The 23,717-nt window shown below is 39.5% G+C and overlaps 1 protein-coding gene across 1 annotated transcript in view; it reads left to right on the top strand.

Annotated features, from left to right (window-relative positions):
* The window catches only part of MROH2B (maestro heat like repeat family member 2B), a 70,407-nt gene that overhangs the window by 42,807 nt on the left and 3,883 nt on the right, over positions 1 to 23,717 (top strand). Inside the window, exons 25-37 of the mRNA XM_037740170.1 lie at positions 6,377 to 6,512; positions 6,608 to 6,703; positions 6,965 to 7,054; positions 7,429 to 7,549; positions 9,889 to 9,986; positions 12,375 to 12,527; positions 15,013 to 15,170; positions 15,686 to 15,812; positions 16,344 to 16,531; positions 17,651 to 17,791; positions 19,409 to 19,523; positions 20,126 to 20,272; positions 20,502 to 20,684. Of these exons, the coding sequence (XP_037596098.1) occupies positions 6,377 to 6,512; positions 6,608 to 6,703; positions 6,965 to 7,054; positions 7,429 to 7,549; positions 9,889 to 9,986; positions 12,375 to 12,527; positions 15,013 to 15,170; positions 15,686 to 15,812; positions 16,344 to 16,531; positions 17,651 to 17,791; positions 19,409 to 19,523; positions 20,126 to 20,272; positions 20,502 to 20,684 (1,753 nt within the window). The remainder of the gene's footprint in view (positions 1 to 6,376; positions 6,513 to 6,607; positions 6,704 to 6,964; positions 7,055 to 7,428; positions 7,550 to 9,888; positions 9,987 to 12,374; positions 12,528 to 15,012; positions 15,171 to 15,685; positions 15,813 to 16,343; positions 16,532 to 17,650; positions 17,792 to 19,408; positions 19,524 to 20,125; positions 20,273 to 20,501; positions 20,685 to 23,717) is intronic.

Raw genomic sequence — 23,717 nt, 5'->3', positions numbered from 1 at the left:
TTTTTTTTTTTGAGATGGGGTCTCACTCTGTCACCCAGGCTGGAGTGTAATGGCATGGTCTCGGCTCACTGCAATCTCTGCCTCAGGTTAGAGCAATTCTCCTGCCTCAGCCTCCCAAGTAGCTGGGACTATAGGTGTATACCACCACACCCGGCAATTTTTTGTATTTTTAGTAGCAATGCGGTTTCACTCTGTTGGCCAGGCTGGTCTCTAACTCCTGACCTTGTGATCCAGTGGGCTCTTTTTTATTCCATAAGAATTTTAAGATTTTTTTTCCAAGTCCTATGAAAAATGATGATGGTATTTTAATGGGAATTGCATTGAATCTGTCCATTGCTTTGGGCAGTATGGTCATTTTCACAGTACTGATATTTCCCATCCTTGAGCATGGGATCTGTTTCAATTTGTTTGTGTATTCTAGGCTTTCTTTTGGCAGTGTTTTGTAGTTTGCCTCGTAGCTATCTTTCACTTCCTTGGTTAAGTACGTTTCTAGGTATTTAATTTTTTTTTTTTACAGCTGTTGTGAAAGGGATTGCATTCTTTATTTGATTCTCAGCTTGGTCATTGTTGGTGTATAGCAGATCTACTGATTTGTATATATTGATTTCATAACCTGAAACTTCGTTTTTTATAGCCATTCTAATGGGTGAGGTGGTATCTTCTTGTAATTTTGATTTGCATTATCCTAATGATTAGTAATGTTGAATATCATTTCATATGCTTGTTAGCTATTTGTATATCTTTTTTGGAGAAATGTCTACTCAAGTCTTTGCCCATTTTTAAAATCAAGTTGTTTGGTGTTTTGTTGTTGAATTTATAGCATTTTTAAATTTATTCTGGACATTAATCTCTTATCAGACATATGATTTGCAAAAATTTTTCTCCCATTTAATATGTTGCCTTTCACTCTGCTAATTGTATCTTTTGATGCACAAAAGTTTTGTTTTGTTTTGTTTTTTCAATTTCTATTTTAGATTTGGGAGTACATGTGCAGGTTTGTATATTACGTGATGCTGAGACTTGGAGTACAAATTAATCTGTCACCCAGGTAGTGAGCATAGTACCCAATAAGTAGTTTTGTTCTCCCTTACCCCTCTCTCCCTCCCTCTTTTGTATTCCCCAGGTACACAGAAGTTTATAATTTTTAAGTTGTCCATTTGTCTGTTTTTACTTTTGCTCTGTGTGTTTCAAGAAATCACTGTCAAATTCAAGATCATGAAGCTTTTTCCTATGTTTTCTTCTAAGAGTTTAATAGTTTTAACTCTTACATTTAAATCTTTGATCCACTGTGAGTTGATTTTAGCATATGGTGTAATGTGAGGGTCCAGCTTAACTCTTTTGCATGTGGATATTCATTTTTTCCAACATTCCTCATAAAGATTGTCCTCACTCGAAAGCTTGGCCTACAAAAGTAAATATAAATAAATGGCACTACATCAAACTATAAAGTTTCTGTAGCACAAAGGGAATAGTAAACAAAATGAAAAGGCAATCTATGGATTGGGAAAAAAGTATTTGTAAACCATATATCTGAGTTAATATCAAAATTTGTGAAGAACTCATACAACTCAATTGAAAGAAAATACATAACGTAATTTTAAAAATGAACAAAGGATTTGAGTAGACATTTCTCAAAAGAAGACATGCAAATGGCTAGAAGACAAATGAAAAATACTCAGTATCACTCACAATCATGGAAATACAAATCAAAACCACTCTGAGATACTACCTCATACCTGTTAAGATAGCTGTTATTAAAAAGAAACACTAACAAGTGTTAGCAAGAATGTAGAGAGAGGGGAGCTCCTGTACACTGTTGGTGGGAGTGTAAACTGGTGCATCCATTATGGAAAACAGTATGGAGGGTCCTAAAGAAATTAAAAATAGGATTACTATATGACCCAGCAAATTCTCTTCTGTGTATATATCCAAAGGAAATGAAATCACCACCTCATAAAGATATCTGCACTCCCTGAGAGATGAAAAATTACCTGTTAGGGTACAATGTACACTATTCGGGTAACAGGTACACTAAAATCTCAAACGTCACTACTATTTAGTTCATCCTTGTAACCAAAAGCCACTTGGACCCCTATAGCTTTTGAAATAAAAAAAAAAGTTTTAAGATATCTGTACTTCCATGTTTATTGTAGCATTATTAACAATAGCTCAGATCTGGAAACAACCTAGGAGTCTGTCAATGAATAAATGGATAAATACATTGTGATATTTATACACACAATGGAATATTACTCAGCCTTTAAAAAGGAGATCCTGCCATTGGTTACAACATAAGTGGATCTGTAAGACATTTTGTTATGTAAAGTAAGCCAGACACAGAAAAAAATATTGTATAATCTCACTTGTATGTAGAATTTTTTTTTAATGTCAGATATACAGAGATGGAGAATAAAAACAGTGGCTACTGTTTTATATTCGGTGGTAGATAAAAAATGGAAGATGTAAGTCAAAAGATATAAACTGGCAGGTAAGTCTGATGAACCAGACTAAAGATCTAATAATGTACAACTTAGGACTATAATTAATAATAGTGTATCGTATTAAGGATTTTGCTAAATGAGTAGATTATAGCTGCTCCTGCTCTTGCTCTTGCCACAAGGCGGGGGTGGGAGCAGATTGGGGGGAAATGGATAATTATGTGAGATGATGGCTATGTTAATGTTTTTTAGTATAGTAACCTTTTACTATGTATATCTCATAACATCATCTTGTATACCTTAAATATACTCAATAAAATTTGTTTTTATTTATTTATTTATTCATTTATTTATTTATTTTTTGAAGTGGAGTCTAACTCTGTCACCCAGGCTGGAGTGCAGTGGCACAATCTCTACTCACTGCAACCTCTGCTTCCCAGGTTCAAGTGATTCTCCTGCCTCGATCTCCTGAGTAGCTGGGATTACAGGCACGTGCCACTGCAGTGGCTATTTTTTTTTGTATTTTTAGTAGAGATGGGATTTCACCATGTTGGCCAGGCTAATCTCAAACTCCTGACCTCGTGATCCACCCTCTTCAGCCTCCCAAAGTGCTGGGATTACAAGTGTGAGCTACTGCACCCAGCCAGTAAAATTTGTTTTTTAAAAAATTGTCCTTTCCCCATGGAAAGATCTTGGTACCCTTGTCAAAATTCATTTAACAGTTTACTTACAAGCTCTTTATTCTATTCCATTGGTTTATATGTCTCTTTTTCTGTTTTTGTTTTTGTTTTCTGAGCCAGGGTTTCACTCTGTCACACAGGCTGGAGTGCAGTGGTACGATCTCAGCTTACTGCAGCCTTGATCTTCTGGGCTTAAGTGATGCTCCCTCCTTAGTCTTCCAAGTATCTGGGATCACAGGCAAGCACCACTACACCCAGCTCATTTTTCTATTTTTGTAGAGACGTGATTTTGCCATGTTGTCTAGCTGGTCTCAAACTCCTGGGCTCAAGCTGTCCGCCTACCTCAGTGTCCCAAAATGCTGGGATTACAGGTTTGCACCACCACACCTGGCCTATATGTCTATCTTTATGCCGGTTACATACTATTTTGATTACTGTGCTTTAGTAATAAGTTTTGAAATCAGTACGTGTAAGACCTACAACTTTGTTCTTTTTCTTTTTTTGAGACAGAGTCTTGCACTGTCACCCAGGCTGTAGTGCAGTGGCATAATCTCGGCTCACTGCAATCTCCACCTCCCGGGTTCAAGCAATTCTCCTGCCTCAGCCTCCTGAGTAGCTGGGACTACAGATATGTGCCATCATGCCCAGCAAATTTTTTTGTACTTTTGGTAGAGACGGGATTTCACCGTGTTGGCCAGGATGGTCTCAATCTCCTGACCTCATGATCTGTTCGCATTGGCCTCCCAAAGTGCTAGAATTACAGGCGCGAGCCACTGTGCCCAGCCACTTTGTTCTTTTTCAAAATTTTTTGGCTATTTGGGATCTCTAGAGATTTCATATGAATTTTAGGATGAATTTTTCTATTTCTACAAAAGCACCCTTGGTATTTCAATAGGAATTACATTAAATCTGTAGATTTAATGTTAGCAATATTAAGATCTAGTCATCTTTACATTTTGGTTTAATTCATGAACACAGGATGTCTTTCCGTTATTTGTGCCTTCTTTCATTTCTTTCAACGTTTAGTGATTTTCTATGTTTCACTTGGTTAAGTTTATTCCTAAGTACTTTATATTCTTTTTGATGCTGCTGTAAATGGAATTGTTCATTTCCTTTCAGTTTGTTCATTTCTGAACAAATCAGTTGTATATAGAAATGCAACAGATTTTTATAGGTTGATTTTGTATCTTGCAACTTTGCTGAATTTACTTATTAGTTCTAACAGTTTTTTGGTCACGTCATTAGGGCTTCCTTCATATAAGATCGTGTCATCTCTAAACAGAGATAGTTTTACTTCTTTCTTTCCCATTTAGATGCCTTTTAACTTTTTCCCTACCTAATTGCTCTGGCTAGAACTTCCAGTACTGTGTTAAATAGAAGCTGTAAAATTGGTATCCTTGTCTTATTCTTGATCTTATAGGGGATGCTTTCAGACCTTTACCATCGAGTATGATGTTAGCTATAAGCTTTTTACATATGGCATGTATTATGTTGAGGTGACAAATATATCTGTAATGGCTGCCTAATATCTTATATAAATATGTCTTGTCTTACTTAACCAGCCTCCTATTGATATATATAATTGTTGCCTATTTAAAAAACTATAAATAATACTGATGAAAGCCTTTGTGCAAAAAATTATTTCCTGAACTTCTAAGTTTAATAGTTGATAGTTTTATTCAATAAATATTATTAAGTGGCATCTATGTCATTGAACTAGGTTGTAAAAGAGCAATGATGAACAAGATATGACTCTCCCCTGATAGAATTTCAGCCTACTGGGGGAAACAGATGCAAAAAGCACCCACATAATTTCTCCAAATGTAGTTAAGAGACAAGATCAGAGACAGCACAGGTTGCCATGTTAACAAAAATGAGGGAGGTTTGTAGAAAGTTCAAGTAAATCTATCTTGAAGATGAATTAAGAATTAACCAGGCTCTAGAACAGTGTTGTCAAGTAGAAATACAATGCAAGTCAGATATGTCACTTAAAACTGTCTGGTAACCACTTTTAAAAGAGTGAAAAGAAACAGGTTAATTTTAATAATATATTTTATTTAATCTAATATATTCTGTATATTATTTCAACATGTAATCAGTATCTTAAAATTGGATAATTTACATTATTCTTCATATTAAATCTTCAATATCCCATGTGTTATACTTACATTGCTAATCCGGATCAGCCACAACTCATGTTCACTAGCACATGTGGCTGGAGACAGCACGGCTGTAGAGCTTGAAAACTAATGACAGCAAGCAAATCAGTGGTTGTCAAGGGAGAGGAAAAGATAACCTGCAAAGGGGCATAGAAAAAAATAGAGTATGACAGAAATATTCTATATTGATATGGCAGTGTTTTCATGAGTGTGAGCATCTCTCAAAACTTTTTAATGGATGCAGCTTACTGTACATAAATTAAACCTCAATACATTGATTTATTTTAAAGCACTGAGCCAGACAATAAAGACAAGAAGAGTACATAGAGCTTTCCCAGCTAGTACTGAATTTTATTCCTCCCTAAGAGAACTTTATTTCCCTGATGGTGTCCTCAATTTTTATTTGCTAATTTGGTAGCTCACTAATGATATCTTATTGTCTTAACTTACATTTATTTTAAAAATAAATGGGGTTTTTCATACTTACTGAACATGTGCATTTTTCCAAGTCATGTGTAGGTTTTTTCATATCCTCATGATGTCTATAGTAAATGTTTGAAAGAAAGAAAGAAAGGCAGAGAGGAAGGACTCCAGTATCGTTTATTCACTTGTGCATTTCTAAGAACCTATAGTATGTGTGGCACTATTTAGACCATGAAGAGAGACATGAAATTGATCAAAGTCACTGCTGCAGACTTAGAATCTAGTTGAAAAGATATATATATATATATCTGTCATTTTCTCTCTCTCTCCCTCTCTCTGTCTCTCACATGGACACACTCACAAGATGGAGAAAAGAAGTAGGTAATGCTGTCACAGATCATATAATAAAGTGTTATGGGTCACAAAGTGAGTGATGATTTGTTCATCGCTCTAATCAAAAGAGTGGAGGCATATTGACTGTGCTCACCAATGCACCCCGATTCTATGTTTCCATCTGTCCCTACTCCTGTCGCCATCTCTCTCAACATCCCAACATGTCAGAAAATGTGACACGTTTGTCACATGGACAGATGTGATCGGCAGTTCTTGGGAATTCTGCTGGGTATGTTCTGCTGGTCATCGTAATACCCTTTCCTCTACGTGGTTCTCATTTCAGTAAACTGAAACCTCAGCTCTCACTACTTGACCATCTTAATATTCTTGAAGAGAATATTCGGAGCCTGCTGCCCCTTCCATCTCTGGAAAATCTGAAAAGTGAAGGCCAGACAGACAAGGACAAGGAGCACATTCAAGTATGCACTAGTGAGGCCTAAGTAGAATGAAATCTGCAGCGGGACCTTACTCTCTCACCCCAGCCTGAGACTCACACACACGTATTTGATTTCAGTTCCTCTATGAACGATCCATGGATGCCCTAGGAAAACTTCTGAAGACCATGATGTGGGATAACACAGATGAAGAGGGCTGTCAAGAAATGTTTAATGTGAGTAGGGCCTCCACTCAAACAGATTCTCATTCTCCCTAATCTGTTCTTCAATGTCCATTCCAAACTCAACTGCATTTTCCTCACATGAAGACATCCAACTGGACCCACCCACACCCCACATACAGCCAGTCTACTTAAAAAGTGTTTGTGGGGAGGTGAGCGTCCTGTTACAGAAGAGGCAGAGACAGAAAGAGAGAAGGTAAGACTAGATGAATATAAAGAATATTAAGGAAAGAACACCTATTCTTTGACCAACAGCTTCTCCGAATGTGGGTTGTTTCACCAAAAGAGTGGGAAAGAGAAAGAGCCTTCCAGATCACTGCAAAAGTGCTGACAAATGATGTTGAGGTGAGTAATCCCCTAGAATAAATAGACTTCATTGCTCGCGAACAGCAGGGATCTCTGAGACCTCTGGAATCCAAAACTCCTGCATATGGATCTTGCATCTCAGAGTGAAGTGCAATTCAGAGCACCATTGGAGAGAGAGCTAACGTCAGGGTGCGGCTTGCACTCACAAACTGAGCTATTGGGTTGTCTTTACGTGCATCCTTACTTTTCCACTGCCCTTTAAAAATAGGCATATTTTAGGGAAAAGTGCAAGACGAAATTTCATTGTAAGGACCTGCAGAGAGAAAATAAGAGACTTGAGATCCAGTGTTGGGAATATCCAGGGGTATGACCAAGCTACCCCATCACAGTAGGGTGCCTCCTTCATCCTGCAGGCACCAGAAAACTTTCAAATTGGTTCACTGCTTGGACTCCTGGCTCCTCACTCCTGTGACACCCTGCCTACCATCCGTCAGGCGGCTGCTAGCTCAGCTATTGGTCTGTTCCATATCAGAGGTGAGGGAAAGGTGGGGAACCCACAAATGAAGAAAAGATACCCGTCTTCTTTTATTCTCAGCTTTCCTCCTTATGCACCTATGTCTCTCTCCTTCCTCCCCCTCCCCTTTCCTCATTTTTCTGCTTTTCTTCTCTCTTCTCCCCTTCCTATATCTCTTGTTTCTCCTTCCCTCTCCAGTTCAGCCATTTCTGTTTTAATACCTTAATTATATCACAAAATGTGTCTCTCTCCTAGATCTGAAACAAGCATTTCTTTCCTCAGTGGTTCTGTTTTCCTGTTTTTTAAAATAGAGATAATAACGCTGAAGCATTATAAAGATCCATTAAAGTAGGAAAAATGTTTTGAGAGTCTCCAATTTAAATCACGAAGCAATTGGGCATATTAGCAATGCTTCCTCTATCACATGGTTTTCTTCAGGAGAAAATTGCACTATTATTGTGGTACTAAGTGCCTTTCAAAGCTCTCTAAGAGACAGAACTTCGTGGAAATTTTCAGAGCAGGAGGAACTGTCATGTGAATAACTGTCAATACCACAAAAGATTAGGAATTTTTAAACCTCAGTCTCAGGCTGAAACCAACAATTAGGGCTCCCTATCCAGGTTAATTCAACCTGTATTTCACCAAGGCAGCCCTGCATTGTGTGTGCCCAGCTCTGCCGAGCAGAAACAGCCAGAAACAGTCTAGACTTACTGCCACCTCATGCCTGCCTATGTTCCACACATCACTTTTCAGGTACTCAATATATTTATTGAGTGCCTTTCCATGTGTCAGGCACTGTTCTGATGCTAGGGACACAGAGATATTACAGCTCCAATATTCATGTTTTATAAGTGTGTTAAAGCCAAAAGGTAGGATTTGGTTATGGGGAGAGAGGTAGTCAGTCAAAAGAAAAAAAAAAAAAAAAAAAAAAACTCTTCAGCAGAATCAAAATAGGTATGAAAGCCTTTTGGGATATGGGAAGATAATTGATTAAGGATATATGTTTTTACCAAGTCAGTAAAAAAATAGAATTAAGGAAGTGAGAACTAAAGAACCATTCCAGGCCGGGCACAGTGAGTCACACCTGTAATCCCAGCATTTTGGGAGGCCAAAGCGTACGGGTCACTTGATTTCAGGAGTTAGAGACCAGCCTGGCCAACATGGTGAAACCCCATCTCTACTAAAAATACAAAAAATTAGCAGGCAGTAGTGGTGGACATCTGTAATCCCAGCTGCTCAGGAGCCTGAGGCAGGAGAATCACTTGAACCTATAAGGCAGTGGTTGTAGTGACCCAAGATCATGCCCATGCACTCCAGCCTGGGAGACTGTCTCAACAAATAAAAATTAAAAACCCATTTCAGTAATAATAGACATATGCCAGTAGGGAACTCATGGGAAGAAAGGAATTTGGATTCTATTTTTCCTTTAGCCCACTTCATTTTCCTAAAATACAAAAAATTCAGGTCCTCAAACACTCTTTGTTAATATAACTCCCGTGCTTCATAATTTACATTGACATTTCCCTAATGGACCAAATAAGCATGGTAGAGAGAAAGAACATATATTACTAAAACACCTACTAGACACAAGTAACAAGTGTGACGCTAAATTAAATGTCCATCAATACTCATGGACGTTTCTCACTTAGTTTTGGGAAAGGGGATCTGAAAATAAGTTTTCAGTTACTTGGACCACTTAGAGTAGAGTAGCTGGGCTTTGCACTCAGGTGTATCTGACTTCAGAGCCCACATGTATCCCACTGGGCTAGGCTGCCTTCCACAGAATGGTTTGTGCATTAGTTTCCATGATTACTATACATTCAAATAATGAACAGAAAATCTGAATTGTTTAGGTCTGCATTTATAAATTGATATCAACAATCACTTACACAGTTGCTGATGGAAACTTCTCATTATAATAGTTCCCTCTCAGTTTCTCCAATGAGGGAGCTCACTGAAGAATGGAATTCAAAAGAGGTGGCAGTATAGCAGAATAGCTGGAGCCTGGGCATTTGTGTCAGACTGACAAGGGTTCAAATTCATACTCTCCTGTTTTTACTCACTGCATGCCTTGGGCAATGCCTTCACACATCTCTGCCCCAGCTTTCTCATCTGCAAAACCAAGAAGAGAGCAGGAGAGTCTACCTCAGATAACGTTCATGAGTAATAAATGAGATCGTTGTATGCAGAGTATTTGCATGGTGTCCAGGATGTAGAAATGACTCAGTGTGTGTTAGTGCTTATGTTCACCTTCTCATCAGACAGTGGATAATTTAGTGTCACATCAAAATATAGCTAGCCTCTTCAACCCCTATCAGGTCTTTGAAGGCTTATATATTTCTCCCTTTGTTGATTTTAGGCATTCAGCTGGAAGTGGAAAGACTGCAGCGTTTGCAGGAAGGACTGGAAAGTGATGATGAGCAGGTCCAGATCAAGATTTCTTCTAAAATAGCTAAGGTAATAAATATGGAGGAGTGGCCATGGGATGTAAAGAAGATTCTGTGTTGAATTCCACATGAGTAAGCTATATACTCACCGCTGCAAAGGAAGATAGATATTGAAGCTGAATGAAGGACCCTTGGTCCTGTGATTTTTTTTAATTTAGAGTACACCTGGCTAGTCACCTGTTACTGATCATTTCATACAGTGGGAAACTGTAGACCAAGTGTCCTTCTCCAGGATGTGGGATGCTATGGGTTAGAGTGGATGGAACAAGGGCTTTGGAGTTAATCAGATATACTCTATATGCATTGATTGAAGCTCAGTCTCCTCATCCTCAAGAAACAAAAACAAAAGACCACGGCTTTAGTCTCGAAGTTGTTCTGAGGACTGGCTGATCAATTCAGTCACTCATTCAGTCACGCATTCACTTACCTCCCTTCTCCTGAGAACCCAGCATATGCAAAGCTCTATTCTGGGCACTAAGAAAGCAGAAAATACAATCCCTGTTTCACTGAGCTTGCATCTTAGTAAAAAAAAAAAAAATCCAAAAAATAAATATAATACCAGATAATGATAACTGAGAAAAATGAAGTTAAGAAAGGGTATAGAGAATAGGTAAGAGGTGATCCTCTGGAGAACACTCTGAAAGAGATAATCATGGAAACATCTGGAAAAGAGAATTCCAGGCAGAGGGAAAACGGCAAGTGTAAAGTCCCTGAAGTGCAGAAAGAGGGAGTAATAAGATCTAAGAGGTAACCAGTTGCTGACACAGGGGCCTTCTGGGCCTCTTTAAGGACCTTGTTTTTTGCTCCATTTGAAATCAAAATCCAAAGGAGGGTTCTGAGAAGAGTCAGGCCACTACACACAATTATGCCAATTTTGAAATGTAAAAGGGGCCCTCATGTAAGATGACATCATTCATAATGCAGACATTACAGATTTGTATTGGTGTTATGCCAATTTTCCCCAAGTGGCAGTAAAGGATCCAGCAAAATCAGTACATTATGACAATATACTTAACAAAGAGAAGTGAAATATCTTGAGGATGGGGCTCGCATTCCAAGTGTGCAAATGCCTCTTAGAGGCTAACAGGAAAAACACAACCAGACTTACATTTCTGAAGGGTTACTCTGGCAGCTATGTGGAGACTTGAATGCAGACTGTTAAGAGCAAAATTAGGGAAGTCAGTTTGGAGGAAACTGAAAGAATCCAGCTATCAAATGAGGTAGTTAGGGCCAAGGAAGTTGCTGTAGCAGAAACACAAGTAATTGATCAGCAAATGACAGAGAAACCTTTTAGGGGACAGGAAGGGAACACATGTCAAATGCGTTAAAAGGTGCCTGACACATAATAGGTGCTCAAAAACATGAGTTCCCTTCCTTCCTTTCCTCCTGAATCAACGTCCATTCCAGTGTGAGACAAAACAGCTAACCATGAAGCTTGGACAATAGGTAAGCATTTGGAGTTTCAGAGAATGGTAGGAGTGGTATAGTCCTTTGATCTTGGAACCATAACAACTCAGCAAATGGCTTGGATGTGCGAATATTCAAGAAAAGGAGTTCCTGTCTTCTCAACTTCATCCAGCCATTTAATGCAGGGGGGAAGACCATTGTACATAGGAATGTTCTCATGACTACAAACTCATAATCATTACCATCTTGCTTAGTTAAAGCCCCAAATAATGATCTTGGAACTCACTCCAACACCAAGTTTTCACCTGCCTTCCCACCCCTTTTTCATTAATGCACACACACAAACATACACACTCAAATTCACAGACTGCTATCAACCAAACATTCTATATAGTTCTTGTACCTAGAGATCACAATTGCAAAGTTTTTCCATTTTATTGACCTTTTTATGGACTGTTCTTAATATTGAAATATGGAAGAGCAAGAAATAAGGCTCATAATAATCCATACTCTATATGTACACTCTCCACCACCTGAGTATTCTGCATGGCACTTAGCACATATTGATAGATTTTCTTGAATTCTCAAGGCTTAGTTATTCTGTGGCAAATTCAAGACATGTTTCTATGATATATGAATGTATGTAAAAGTACTTTATGGTTTATATATTATTATATAAACATTCTGCATTATTTTTCTTTATGCAGTATGCTATGACTTTAGGCTTGGATAGGAAATTGCCTTAGCAGGATTAGGATTCAATAAATATGAAATGATAAAAAAGGCAACTCCATGGAAAGTTTGCTTAGTAATAAAAGGTCATGTCTCTGGTCTGTTCTAGTATTTTCTCCAGTTTCTGTGGCCGCAATCAAAACTGTTGAAAAGTTCAGTGATTTCTGATATCTGAAAACAAACCGTAACAGCATGCTGTAGGTATCTAAATATAAAATGAGGTGATTGATTATATGAATCTTTCTGGGCACATTTTCAGATTGTCAGTAAATTCATTCCAAATGAAGAAATTCTGATGTTCCTGGAGGAGACGCTGGATGGTCTAGAGAGCCTCAATCACACATGCACAAAGGCCTGTGGCATATGGATGATCACTGTCCTGAAGGAGCAGGGAGCTGCTCTGGAAGATCAGGTGAACTGACAGCCAGTTTACAACCCAGCAGAATTCTAACACTTCTGAAATGCCAAGTCGGCAACCACCTCTGTCCTCTGATAGGCAGCATGCAAAGGCTTGCACAGCCTCAAGAGGCTTCGTTAGAGACCCATGTTGTATATTTATCAACAAGACTCACATTGAGGCCCTGTCTCAATTGCCTGTCTTGTCTTTTAACATAAAAACTTTTCAAACTGTCTCACTCTGGCTAGAGGAAGCAGCTCTGAACCAAGGCCATTTGGATGATGGAAAACTGGGTTATTAGAGCTGTAAGGATAAGAGTGACCATGTGGATGCCTTTGAGACAACCACCAAGGGTGGGAACTCCTAATTTCACTGCTACTCTTCAGGCTTTTCTCCCACACCCCATAGCGTTTATTGTCCAGGAAGCAAGGCTGACACTGGACTGGGGAAAATCCTCAATTTTTCTTCCGAACCTGGAAAGTTAAGCAGAGTGAATAGGGTTTAAATTCAGGAAGCTTGGTTAAGAGCTCCAAATGGAGATGCCTCTATTCTCTCTACTGAAGTCAAAAATATAATACAAGTTATTCAAACATTTATACGAAGGAAAAAAATCAACTGAGCACAGTGGCTCACACCTATAATCCCAGCACTTTGGGGGACCAAGGCAGGTGGATCACTTGAGGACAGGAGTTTGAGACCAGCCTGGGCAGAATGGAGAAACCTTGTCTCTACCAAAAACACAAAAATTAGCCAGGCGTGGTGGCAGGCACCTGTAATCCCAGCTACTCAGGAGGCCAAGGTGGGACAATCACTTGAATTTGGGAGGTGGAGATTGCAGTGAGCTGAAATTGTGCCATTGCACTCCAGCCTGGGCAACAGAGCAAGACCCTGTATTAAAAAAAAAAGGAAAGAAAGAAATCTTTAACTAAATGAAAGCAACTCAAAGGGAATAAGAGAAAGAAGTTCTTGTCCCCATAGTCCAGCCAATTGCCCTCAATGTAAATACTCTCCAAAGCACAGCTTTTGTGTTAAGGGCATTGGAAATTACCTCTGTGCTCATTACTTTTCAGTACGTCTTTTTAAAAACATTTATTGAGCATGTACTATGTGGTAGGTACTGGGCTAGACATGGGACAGCCAAAGTTGAGAAATGTGGAATACCCATATATTTGTGTGTTTAGCATAAAGAGTTGTTCACACACTAGGTAAAGGCTTACAATAGGGACTGAAATTTTCTCCAAGCATCATTGACCTGGGATCTGTGGTAATCATAAATAAGGGCTATTTATAACTAAGGAATTATAATTCAGAAAATATATTTAACATAAATGTCTAACTTAAATGTCAATCCAAAATAAGAGAGAGAAATGTCTGATAGAAGCCAAGTTACTTTAGCATAGATACATGCCTTTGTCCATGTCAAAAATCCAAATGTATAATATCATTCCTTACTGCCCACAGATTAACATCCACATTCATAAAGGTGGCATTCAATGCTCTGAGATCTGGCTTCATCTTTTCTATCAAGTCATCTTCCTTTTCTTACCCTCGTTCTCTCTGCACTCCAACCTGTACCATTCTCCTATACTAGAAACCTCAGCATTTTCTTATGCCCATGTTCTCATGATTTTTTAAAAATATATTTTTTATAGCAGTTTTAGGTTCACAGCAAAATTAAGCACAGTTCCCATCTTCCCACTCCCCTCACATATGCACAGCCTCCCGACTATCAATATCTCCCACCAGAGTAGATTTGTTACGATTGGTAAACCTACACTGACACATCATTATCACCCAAAGTCCACAGTTCCATGGAATTTAGGGTTGGGGTTTATGCCTGGTGTTGCACAGCCTATGGGTTTGAAAAATGTATAATGACATGTATCCACCTGTATAAGATCATACAGAGTAGTTGCATACCCTAAAAATCTTTTGTGCTCTACCTATTTTCGTGTCTTTTAACTTTACATCTTTATCTGTATTCTTCTTTCTGACAAGGATGCCCTTCCCCACCATCTTTCTCCACCTTGCCTTTTGAAATTGCTACAGTACTTCAAGACCCAAAAAAAATGGCCCTCCATTATGACTCAGTTCCTCCTGGATTCCCCTGTTGGTCGTATGCACCTCATGTGTACAATTTGCCATAGACTGCCTTGACTACAGGCCTTTAGGTCTGTGATCGATATTCTTTATTGGGTGACAGACTCCTTCTGCAAAAGGAATACATCTTTTTCATCTTTGGTAAATTCCGACAATGCTGAACACAGTACCTGTCATAATATACCCTTTCACAAAATGTTTCCTAAATTGAATTAGGGACAAATACCTAATTCACAAATAATCCTCCTGAGTGAAAAATAGGCCATGTGTGAAATCAATTATTATTTTTAACATTATTTATAATTCATCAACTGCCCACCCACAACAGGTACCTGTTCTGAGTCATTCACATAGAGGGAAAATGGCAACCTAATGTTTGACTTGGCTTTTTTCTTTTTAGCTGTTGGAGATCTTGAGCACAATTTACCATCACATGCCAGTCCTTAGACAAAAAGAGGAAAGTTTTCAGTTCACGCTAGAAGCTGTCTCCCAAATAGCCAGCTTTCACATGGACACAGTTGTTGTCAACCTTTTACAGAAGCCTCTGCCCTTCGACAGGTAGATCCTTACTGAACTGATAGCTTCTCCTAGGGAAGGCCACTCTGAAAGGCACTGGGGAGGGATTTATGGTTTGAGAGCAAGACAGCAAACAAAGGTTGAAAGTAGCTCATCTGAGTAACAATTTAACAATTGGTATTTGAATCACAAGTAATGTTTTTCCAAGTGCTTTTCATATCTATGATATGTATATGTATTGTATAATAATATTTTTAACAATATGCCTTAGGAATAAGGGAATATTAAAAAGTGAATATTCTCTTCTTTCTGGTGGCCTAGAATGCACCTACACAAGAGATTTCCATCTTAGCGGACTTTAACAAACCTCAGCAACCCAAGGCTAGACTGCTGAATTGTTATGTAAAACATCTTCATTATCCCCAGGCATGGCAGCCTGTCCATCTGCCCTTGAAATTGTGATTAGTCATAATGTGATTTTAGAGTGAGTCAGATGGAAAAGCTTACAGCCCGAGGGGTTGTGCCTTATCTACCAATTTCCTGCTTTGCCACCCTAGGGACACAAGGACATTGTGGAAGGCGCTGGCTGAAAAGCCAGCCTCCAGTGGGAAACTCTTGCGAGCCTTAATAGATAAACTGGAAACTGAGTTAGAAGATGACATCGCCCGGGTTGAGGCAATTTCAGTGAGTTGGACAGACTGAACCCATCACTTGCCTGAGACTGTGCCATCTTCTATGATCTATCCCCACCTGGAGCTTAGTGCTATCGCATTAATGACATCACCTCCTTCTCTCATACCCTAACTTTACTCCAGTTTATGTTGGACAATTATGGCTGTACTTTTGTCTGTGGCTGATCATTTTTAGAAGCAAATTTCTCATCAACCCCCTCCCCAAAAAATCTATGTACCTATATTTCCAGATTAGTCTTTAAGATATCCAAAGCACCCTTTTTTGTTGGAAAACCCCAATGCTGAAAATATTTTATTTTACATGGCTAGTGCCCCCTGGCAGTCACAGGGCTAATATGGCAGTCCCTGAGTTGAGAAATTTCCAGGCAAATAAACCCCCCCTTTTCTATGCGTTTTTACTATAAACATGGCCAACTTAGAAAGTAATCATTCATAGAGAAAACAAAGTTGAAAATCAGCTCAGAGAGAAGATGGCCTTGGAGGAAGTGAGACTGCCTAACCAAGAGGCCCTGTCCCCCTTCAGGTGGCCTGTGCTATGTATGAAGTGATCTCATTGGGCACCTCTATCACGCACTCATATCCAAAGCTATTCACTCTCCTCCTGAAGCTGGTTAGCTGCACACTAGGCCAGAAGATGCCCACTTCTCCGCAGAGCCTCAGGCGGCGTGTGATGCAGCAGGGAGAACAGCAGCAGATCCCAGACCCCTGCAGGTAAACGGACAATCGGGAAGCACCTTCCATAGCTGCCCTAATCCCAGACTACAGGAGAGGCGCTGCAGAAGTCAGGGTCTGCACTTTCTGGCATGGTGTCCGTTGTCCGTGAAGAAACAAGTCTCCACTGTCCCTAAGCCATGACACCATAGTTCTTGAGCCAGTATCCAGTGTAGCTGCACAGAATAGTCACTTAAGGAATAAGGGGCTATGCTTTCTTTCCTAGAGTAACTACCATATGATCTTTGGTTTCTGTCATTGAGAACTTTCTAGAAAGGCTGGAATCTTGTGATCTTCAAGGCTACCAGGGAAAGAAGAAAAATTAAAATAAATACCATAGGTCATAAATGCTAAGACTTCAGCAATTGAAAAATTGCATACCATTGAGAACATAGAAAAGGACTCCAAAGTAAGCCGTGAATCGATGCTTTCTTCAACTTTAAAATATTTATTCTGTACTTATCAAAAGAAATCTTTTAGAATTATGAGGTATAAATTTTCATTTTATATCACATCATTCTGCTTCCCTGCCGTTTGTGTAACTTTTCATTGTAATGTATAATTATAGGGCAAGATTTTAAAGACACTTTAAATGGCATTTAGACTCAACACATGTGTTTGGTTGGTGCAAAAGTAATTGCCATTTTTGCCATTAAAAGTAATCATTCCAATAATACATGTAACTTTACTAAAATGATGATAGTATAAAGAGCTACACCGAAGCCAGGCAGCACATGTGAATGCACAGACAACAGCAATTACATCACAAGTACTATATGGCCAAGAACAATTGTAACACACATCTATGCGTCCTGATTTCAAAGATGCTGTTTTAGAATCAGTGAAATATGGTACTATTTACTTTTTATTCTTAGGGCTCATTTTTTCTTATGGGGTAGTGTTGACAAGATTTTGTGGCATTACTTACTGACCCACATCATCTGCATGTCCCCATGGATCCCAAGGCTAAATTGTGAGCATAGGGCTGCCTGTTTTTCCCTTATACAACATCCCCTAGTCCAGGGGTGGGAACGCATTGTGAAGAGTGGGAAGAGTAAATCTGGGAATGTGCAATTCCCTATAAAGATTGACTTAGTTTTGTAATGCTGTCTCCTTTAGGCTTTCAACTGCCACTCTGAGATGCTTGCAAGCCCAAGCCATGAGAGAAGGCCTTGCAAAGGAATCTGATGAGGGGGACAACTTATGGACTCTACTCAGCAGTCCTAGTACCCATCACATAGGCGCATGTTCACTGGCCAGGTAATGTGCAGATTTTCTAGAACCAGATAAAAAGGAGAAAACAAAAAAAACGATGCAATACAGGCAACCTCGCTGAGCATCATTGATTCGCTTAGTTGAAGTAGGACAAACAGGGAAGAAAACACAGGGAGTGGGAAGAGGTGGTAAGATCAGCCCCACACACACCACTCCCCGCAAGAAACGCGATTCAAGTGAACATCTTTAGACAAACTACATTTTTTTTGAAAAAAAAGAAATGTTTAATATTCACATACCTAGAATTCTGTTGAACATTTTTTTATCAGCTTGAAAAAATTTTTTTTATTTTTTTATTTCAATAGGTTTTTGGGGAACGGGTGGTATTTGGTTACATGAATAAGTTCTTTAGTGACGATTTCTGAGATTTGAGTGTACCCATCACCTGAGCAGTGTACACTGTACCCAGTGTATACTCTTTTATCCCTCACCCCACTCCTGCCCTTCCCCCAAGTCCCCAAAGTCCAATGTATTATGCTTATGCCTTTGCATCCTCACAGCTTATCTCTCACATGTGAGTGAGAACACATGATGTTTTATTTTCCATTCCTGAGTTACTTCACATAGAGTAATAGTCTCCAATTCCATCCAGGTTGCTGTGAATGCCATTATTTCATTCCATTTTATGGCTGAGTAGTATTCCATGGTGTGTGTGTGTGTATATATATATATATATATGTATCACATTTTCTTTATCTATTTGTTGAAATGGGCATTTGGGCTGGTTCCATATTTTTGCAATTGCAAATTGTGCTGCTGAAAACATACATATGCAAGTATCCTTTTCATATAATGACTTCTTTTCCTCTGGGTAGATACCTGGTAGTGAGATTGCTGGATCAAATGGTAGATCTACTTCTAGTTCTTTAAGATCTACACTGTTTTCCACGGTACTAGTTTCCATTCCCACCAACGGTGAAAAAGTGTTCCCTTTTCACGTCATTCATGCCAACATCTATTTTTTTTTAACGGCCATTCTTGGAGGAGGGAAGCGGTATCGCATTGTGGTTTTGATTTGCATTTCTCTGAACATTAGTGATGTTGAGCATTTTTCCATGTGCTTGTTGGCCATTTATATCGTCTTTTGAGAATTGTCTATTTATGTCCTTAGGCCACTTTTTGATGACATTGTTCAGAGAAACTACATTTAAATTGGACACTTGGATAGGCCATTTTAAAGTTTAAGCCTCGGTGGCTTTCATAAGTATTCCCTTTTTCTTGGAGATGGAGCAGTCTCACTCCACACCCAGGCTGGAGTGCAGTGGCTTGGCTCACTACAACCTCCACCTCCTGGGTTTATGCCATTCTCCTGCTTCAGCATCCCAAGTAGCTGGTACTACAGGTGCACACTGCCACGCCTGGCTAATTTTTTGTATTTTAATGGAGATGGGATTTTACTGTGTTGCCCAGGCTGGTCTCGAACTCCTGAGCTCAGGGAATCCGCCCCCCTCAGCCTTCCATAGTGCTAGGATTACAGGCATGAACCACTGTGCCCGGCCAAGCATTCCTTTTTAGACAGATTACTTGCCTGATGAACAAATAAACTAAGATTTCCTCCATTGTTTAGAAAAATAAGTCTTTGCTAAAATGTGCATTTTCTAGGAGCATGGCAGTGTGGCAACATGGAGTCATACTGGACATCATGGGACAGCTGCTCTCATCCCTCACCTCCTCCTCGGAGAACTACCGGATAACTGGCACAGCTTTCTTCTCTGAGGCAAGGGAGAGCAGCCCTCAGAGCACACTCACTGGGTCACCTTGGGGTATTTCTCTCAGGGTCTGTAGCCCAGTGAGCTCTGGAACCAGGGAAGAGAGACTTCAAAGTGCGGGGCTTTAATAGAGGAGAGACCAGCTACTGCCAGAAATATGGTACTTCAGCAGGGGGTGAAGGAGGAAAAAGAAACCACCTCACTCACCTCCTGCCCTCTGGTTTGCAGAAGGCAGAGAAAGGGGGACAATGAACCTGTAAGGGACAAAACAAAGCAATGTAGCACTGACACTTCACATTCTGGCATAAAGACTATCCCAACCAATCCAGAGGAGGAACACCATCAGTCATCCCTGTTTCCCGTGCCCTGTTTTTCCACTGAAACTAGGCACATCTCTTATGCAGGTAACTTAGTTCACATCGCCATGTGAGCTTGACCCATGCGCTGCTCACATCTCAGCTTCAGCTGGGCTTGCTGGTTTACCAGATGGCTTCCCCCTCTGCTCCACAAGTAGTGAGGTCCTCTCTTTAATTGTAGTTTTGATGTCTTTGGCACTCTCCTGAAGGGGGGCCATTCTCTTAACTAAAGGGGAGAAGTGTCTTGATTTCAGCTCATGAAGGAGCCAATCCTTTGGAAGCATGGCAGTCTGCAGGATGTGCTAATCTTGATGGATCAAAGTGCTTGGGACTCCAATGCCACTCTGAGGCAAATGGCCATCCGAGGGCTCGGCAACTCAGCGTCCGGGGCTCCTCACAAGGTAAAAGGCGTTCTAAGGGGAAATGGTTCACGTAAGTCAAGTTTTGAAATAATGATTAACTTACCCACACCTAGTAGTTACATAAAAATTAATTGGAAATCCAAATACATTGCCGAAGTGGTAGTTCTTGGGTTAAAGTACATGAAGTACATGACTGACAAAATTTCAGTCCACTTGTGTGATATGCATAGAACAATTTTCAAGATTAAGAGGTCTTATTTCAAAATAGGTGAAGAAACATAAGCAGTTAATGCTAGAATCTATCATCAGAGGCCTGTATCACCTGGCTCGCACCGAAGTTGTCTGTGAAAGCTTGAAGGCTCTAAAAAAAATCCTGGGGCTGCTCACAGACCGAGACGTGAGCTTCTACTTCAAGGAAATAGTGCTGCAAACAAGGACCTTCTTTGAAGATGTAAGTGATCCTGTTTAGGAATCTTCCCTTCCCAGAAGTGAGTGAACAGAAAAAGGTTCAGGTAGTGCTTGCAGAAGACATTGTCAGTGTCCCACCCATATTCCTCAGCCTGCCCCAGAGGTCACCTGCAGACAGTCTCCATACAAGCTCTTGGCTTCCTATGTCTCTCTGCCTGAGGGTGCTCTATGGCTTGGGAATCATGATTGGTCTAAGCAGGGTGAGCCAGAATTGTTGAGGACCCTCAAACAATAAGAAACAAGAGTTTGTAGATAAACTTCATAGCTTCCTCATCCCTCAGAAAGATGGAGCTCCACTTGCTCATAACAGTAACGCACTCATTAATACTTCCTTTCTGGGCTTTCCTCCCTTCCCTGTCTCATCCCCACTACCCCACATGCTTCCTGGGCTCACCTCCCAAATGAATTACTTACACCTAAGTCTTCACCTCAAGGTTTGCTTTGGGGGGGAAGCATAAATTATGACAATGCTCAAAGAAGAACTAGGACCTGAATAAAGACAATGTTGCTTCCAACACTACCTTTCCACTTTCAGCATTCAGAGACTCATTTTACCTAGGTGTTAGTAACCTGCAGTCCATGGACCAAATCCCACCTACAGCCTGTTTTTGTAAATAAAGTTTTATTGGAACACAGCCAAACTTATTGCTTACTTATTGTCTGTGACTGCTTTCACACTCCATTGTGGTGTTGATTGGCTGTTACAGAGACCTTATAACCCACAGAGTTTAAACTATTTACTGTCTGGCCTTTTAGAGAAAAAGTTTGCCAGCTCTTAATCTACTCCAAAGCCCCAGTTTCAAAAAAGATAAGTCAGCCGTCCTAGGCAGAGAAGGGTCATTTTCCCTGATGCTTTCCAGGAAGCAACATTTTAGTATTTATTTCTGGTTTATTCACTGCCATCAATGTAAAAATGTATTTTTAACCTAGACCTATTATTTTGTAATCTAAACCTGTTTCCTCATGTGCTATTGTCAGAGGAGATGGAAAACTGCTAGTTGCCTTCTCTAGTGCATTCTTCATAAACATTAAGGCTTTGTTCAATTACCTATTTACCTTACAGTCTGTGGACTTGAGAAGTCTTCATTTCCTTCATTATTCATCATAAACCTAATTTCTCTGCTCATTAAATATTTTTCAAGCCCATGACTGAGTTGGACCTCTAAATGAGGTTCAAGAAGTGTTGAATAGAATCTAAAGAAATACTACCTCTCAAATCCAACTGTTTCCTATTTCTTTGCTCCATCTTTTTTAATTTTGCCCTTTCTTCCTGATTTAGGCATACTCACTGTATGAACCTCTAGATTTTAGTCTGTAGTATATGCCCACAGTCTGTCATTCTTCAGTTTCATATTTTTGCAGTTTTTCTTGTCTGTGTACTAGCCTAAACCTGGCCTTTGAAAACATCTTTCTCCTTGTTTCTTTCTGTTTCCTCCAATCAACCAATATCACTTTTAGGCTAGGCATACTGGCTCATGCCTGTAATCCCAGTACTTTGGGAGGCTGAGGCAGGCGGATCACCTGAGGTCAGTAGTTCGTGATCAACCTGGCCAACATGGTGAAACCCCGTCTCTACTAAAAATACAAAAATTAGCCGGGCGTGGTGGTGCACACTTGAACCTAGGAGGTAGAGGTTGCAGTGAGCCGAGACTGTGCCACTGCACTCTAGCCTGGACAACAAGAATGAAACTCTGTCTTAAAAATAATTAAAAGTATCTTGTCCTCAAAAATGCTTACTGGGCTCCCACCCAATTTAGTATTTTCTATAAAAATAACAAAGATATCCTTTATCTTCATTGCACAGGGCGGAAGTCTCTCCTTCAAACCCCAGCTGTTAGGTTTCCTGGACTGTTGTTGATCTGATAATAATTCTCTTAGATCTGAGCCTCCAGTACATCACAAGTCCACTTAACAATTTTGTGGTCAAGATAATGTTTCTCAGTGTCATCAGAGAAGGATAAAATATGCTAAAGTCTTGCTGGTTGTTAGCTCAGAGCTTGCTCATTTCTGATAGGTGTCAACTCCATCATACTTGCATAAAATTAAAGTTGGACAAAACTTTGGCTCTTAGTAATGATGTGCTATTTGTTCTCCAGTAATGCCATCTTTTCACAAGTGTAGTTAACTCTATGATCTATTGCCCACATATTTTTCTGTAGATCAAGCATTGCTTTCCATAATCTCCAAGTTTTCTTTCTTTTTTCCTTTCTAATTCTAATATTTTCTTAGAATTTTTAAAACATGGCGACACTTGAATGAAATGGTAGAACAGAAAACGTGGCTGCTGCCCCATGTTCCGTTTCCTTCTTGCTGCTATTCCCCACACTGTCACCCTGAGCAATTGCTTTACCCTCTGTGACTCTATTTTCTCAAGTGAACATGAGGATATTGGACTAGACTTTCCCTAACGTGTCTCCCAGCACCCAAAACACTGTTGCCACTTTTTCTTTCTGATTTTTCATCATCCCAATTGGTTGATTCTTCCTAGGACCTATGATTAGCTCATTGATTTTGCAAAATTCAAACTTCTTTAACTAAATGCCTCTCTACCTTTATGATACCTTGTTTTTGGTTAGCTTTCTCCTTCTAAAGAGACGTCTTTTAAAAATAAATCCTGACTTTATTTCTAATAAATTTTAAAAATGTGTTTCTACTTTCATTTTCATTATACAAGGTCACATCTGAGCTTTTCTGGTCTTTTCTTAACAAGCCATCATTTTTTTAGAAGATCTATATTAATTTTATTTTTTACGTTTATTGTTTATCTAAATAATATTCTGCTATTCATGACTACTTTTTCTTTAATCCCTCTTTGTTCATATGGTTATTTTAAACTAGATTTCTGGGCCTAAAAATTAAAAAAAAAAAAACTTCCATGAAATTAATCTCACTTCATTTCTTCCTTGTTGAAACTCTGAAACATACCAGCAAAGTGTATGAGATAATGGGAGGCCATGTTCCTCCCCACCTTTCTCTTGTTTTCTTTTATTTTTATTTTTTTATTTTTATTTTTTTT

Source organism: Cebus imitator, unplaced genomic scaffold (assembly GCF_001604975.1).
Source record: "Cebus imitator isolate Cc_AM_T3 unplaced genomic scaffold, Cebus_imitator-1.0 Scaffold80, whole genome shotgun sequence".
Taxonomy (NCBI): Eukaryota; Metazoa; Chordata; class Mammalia; order Primates; family Cebidae; genus Cebus; species Cebus imitator.
The sequence above is the reverse complement of the archived record's forward strand: the minus strand, read 5'-3'. Positions and strand labels throughout refer to the sequence as shown.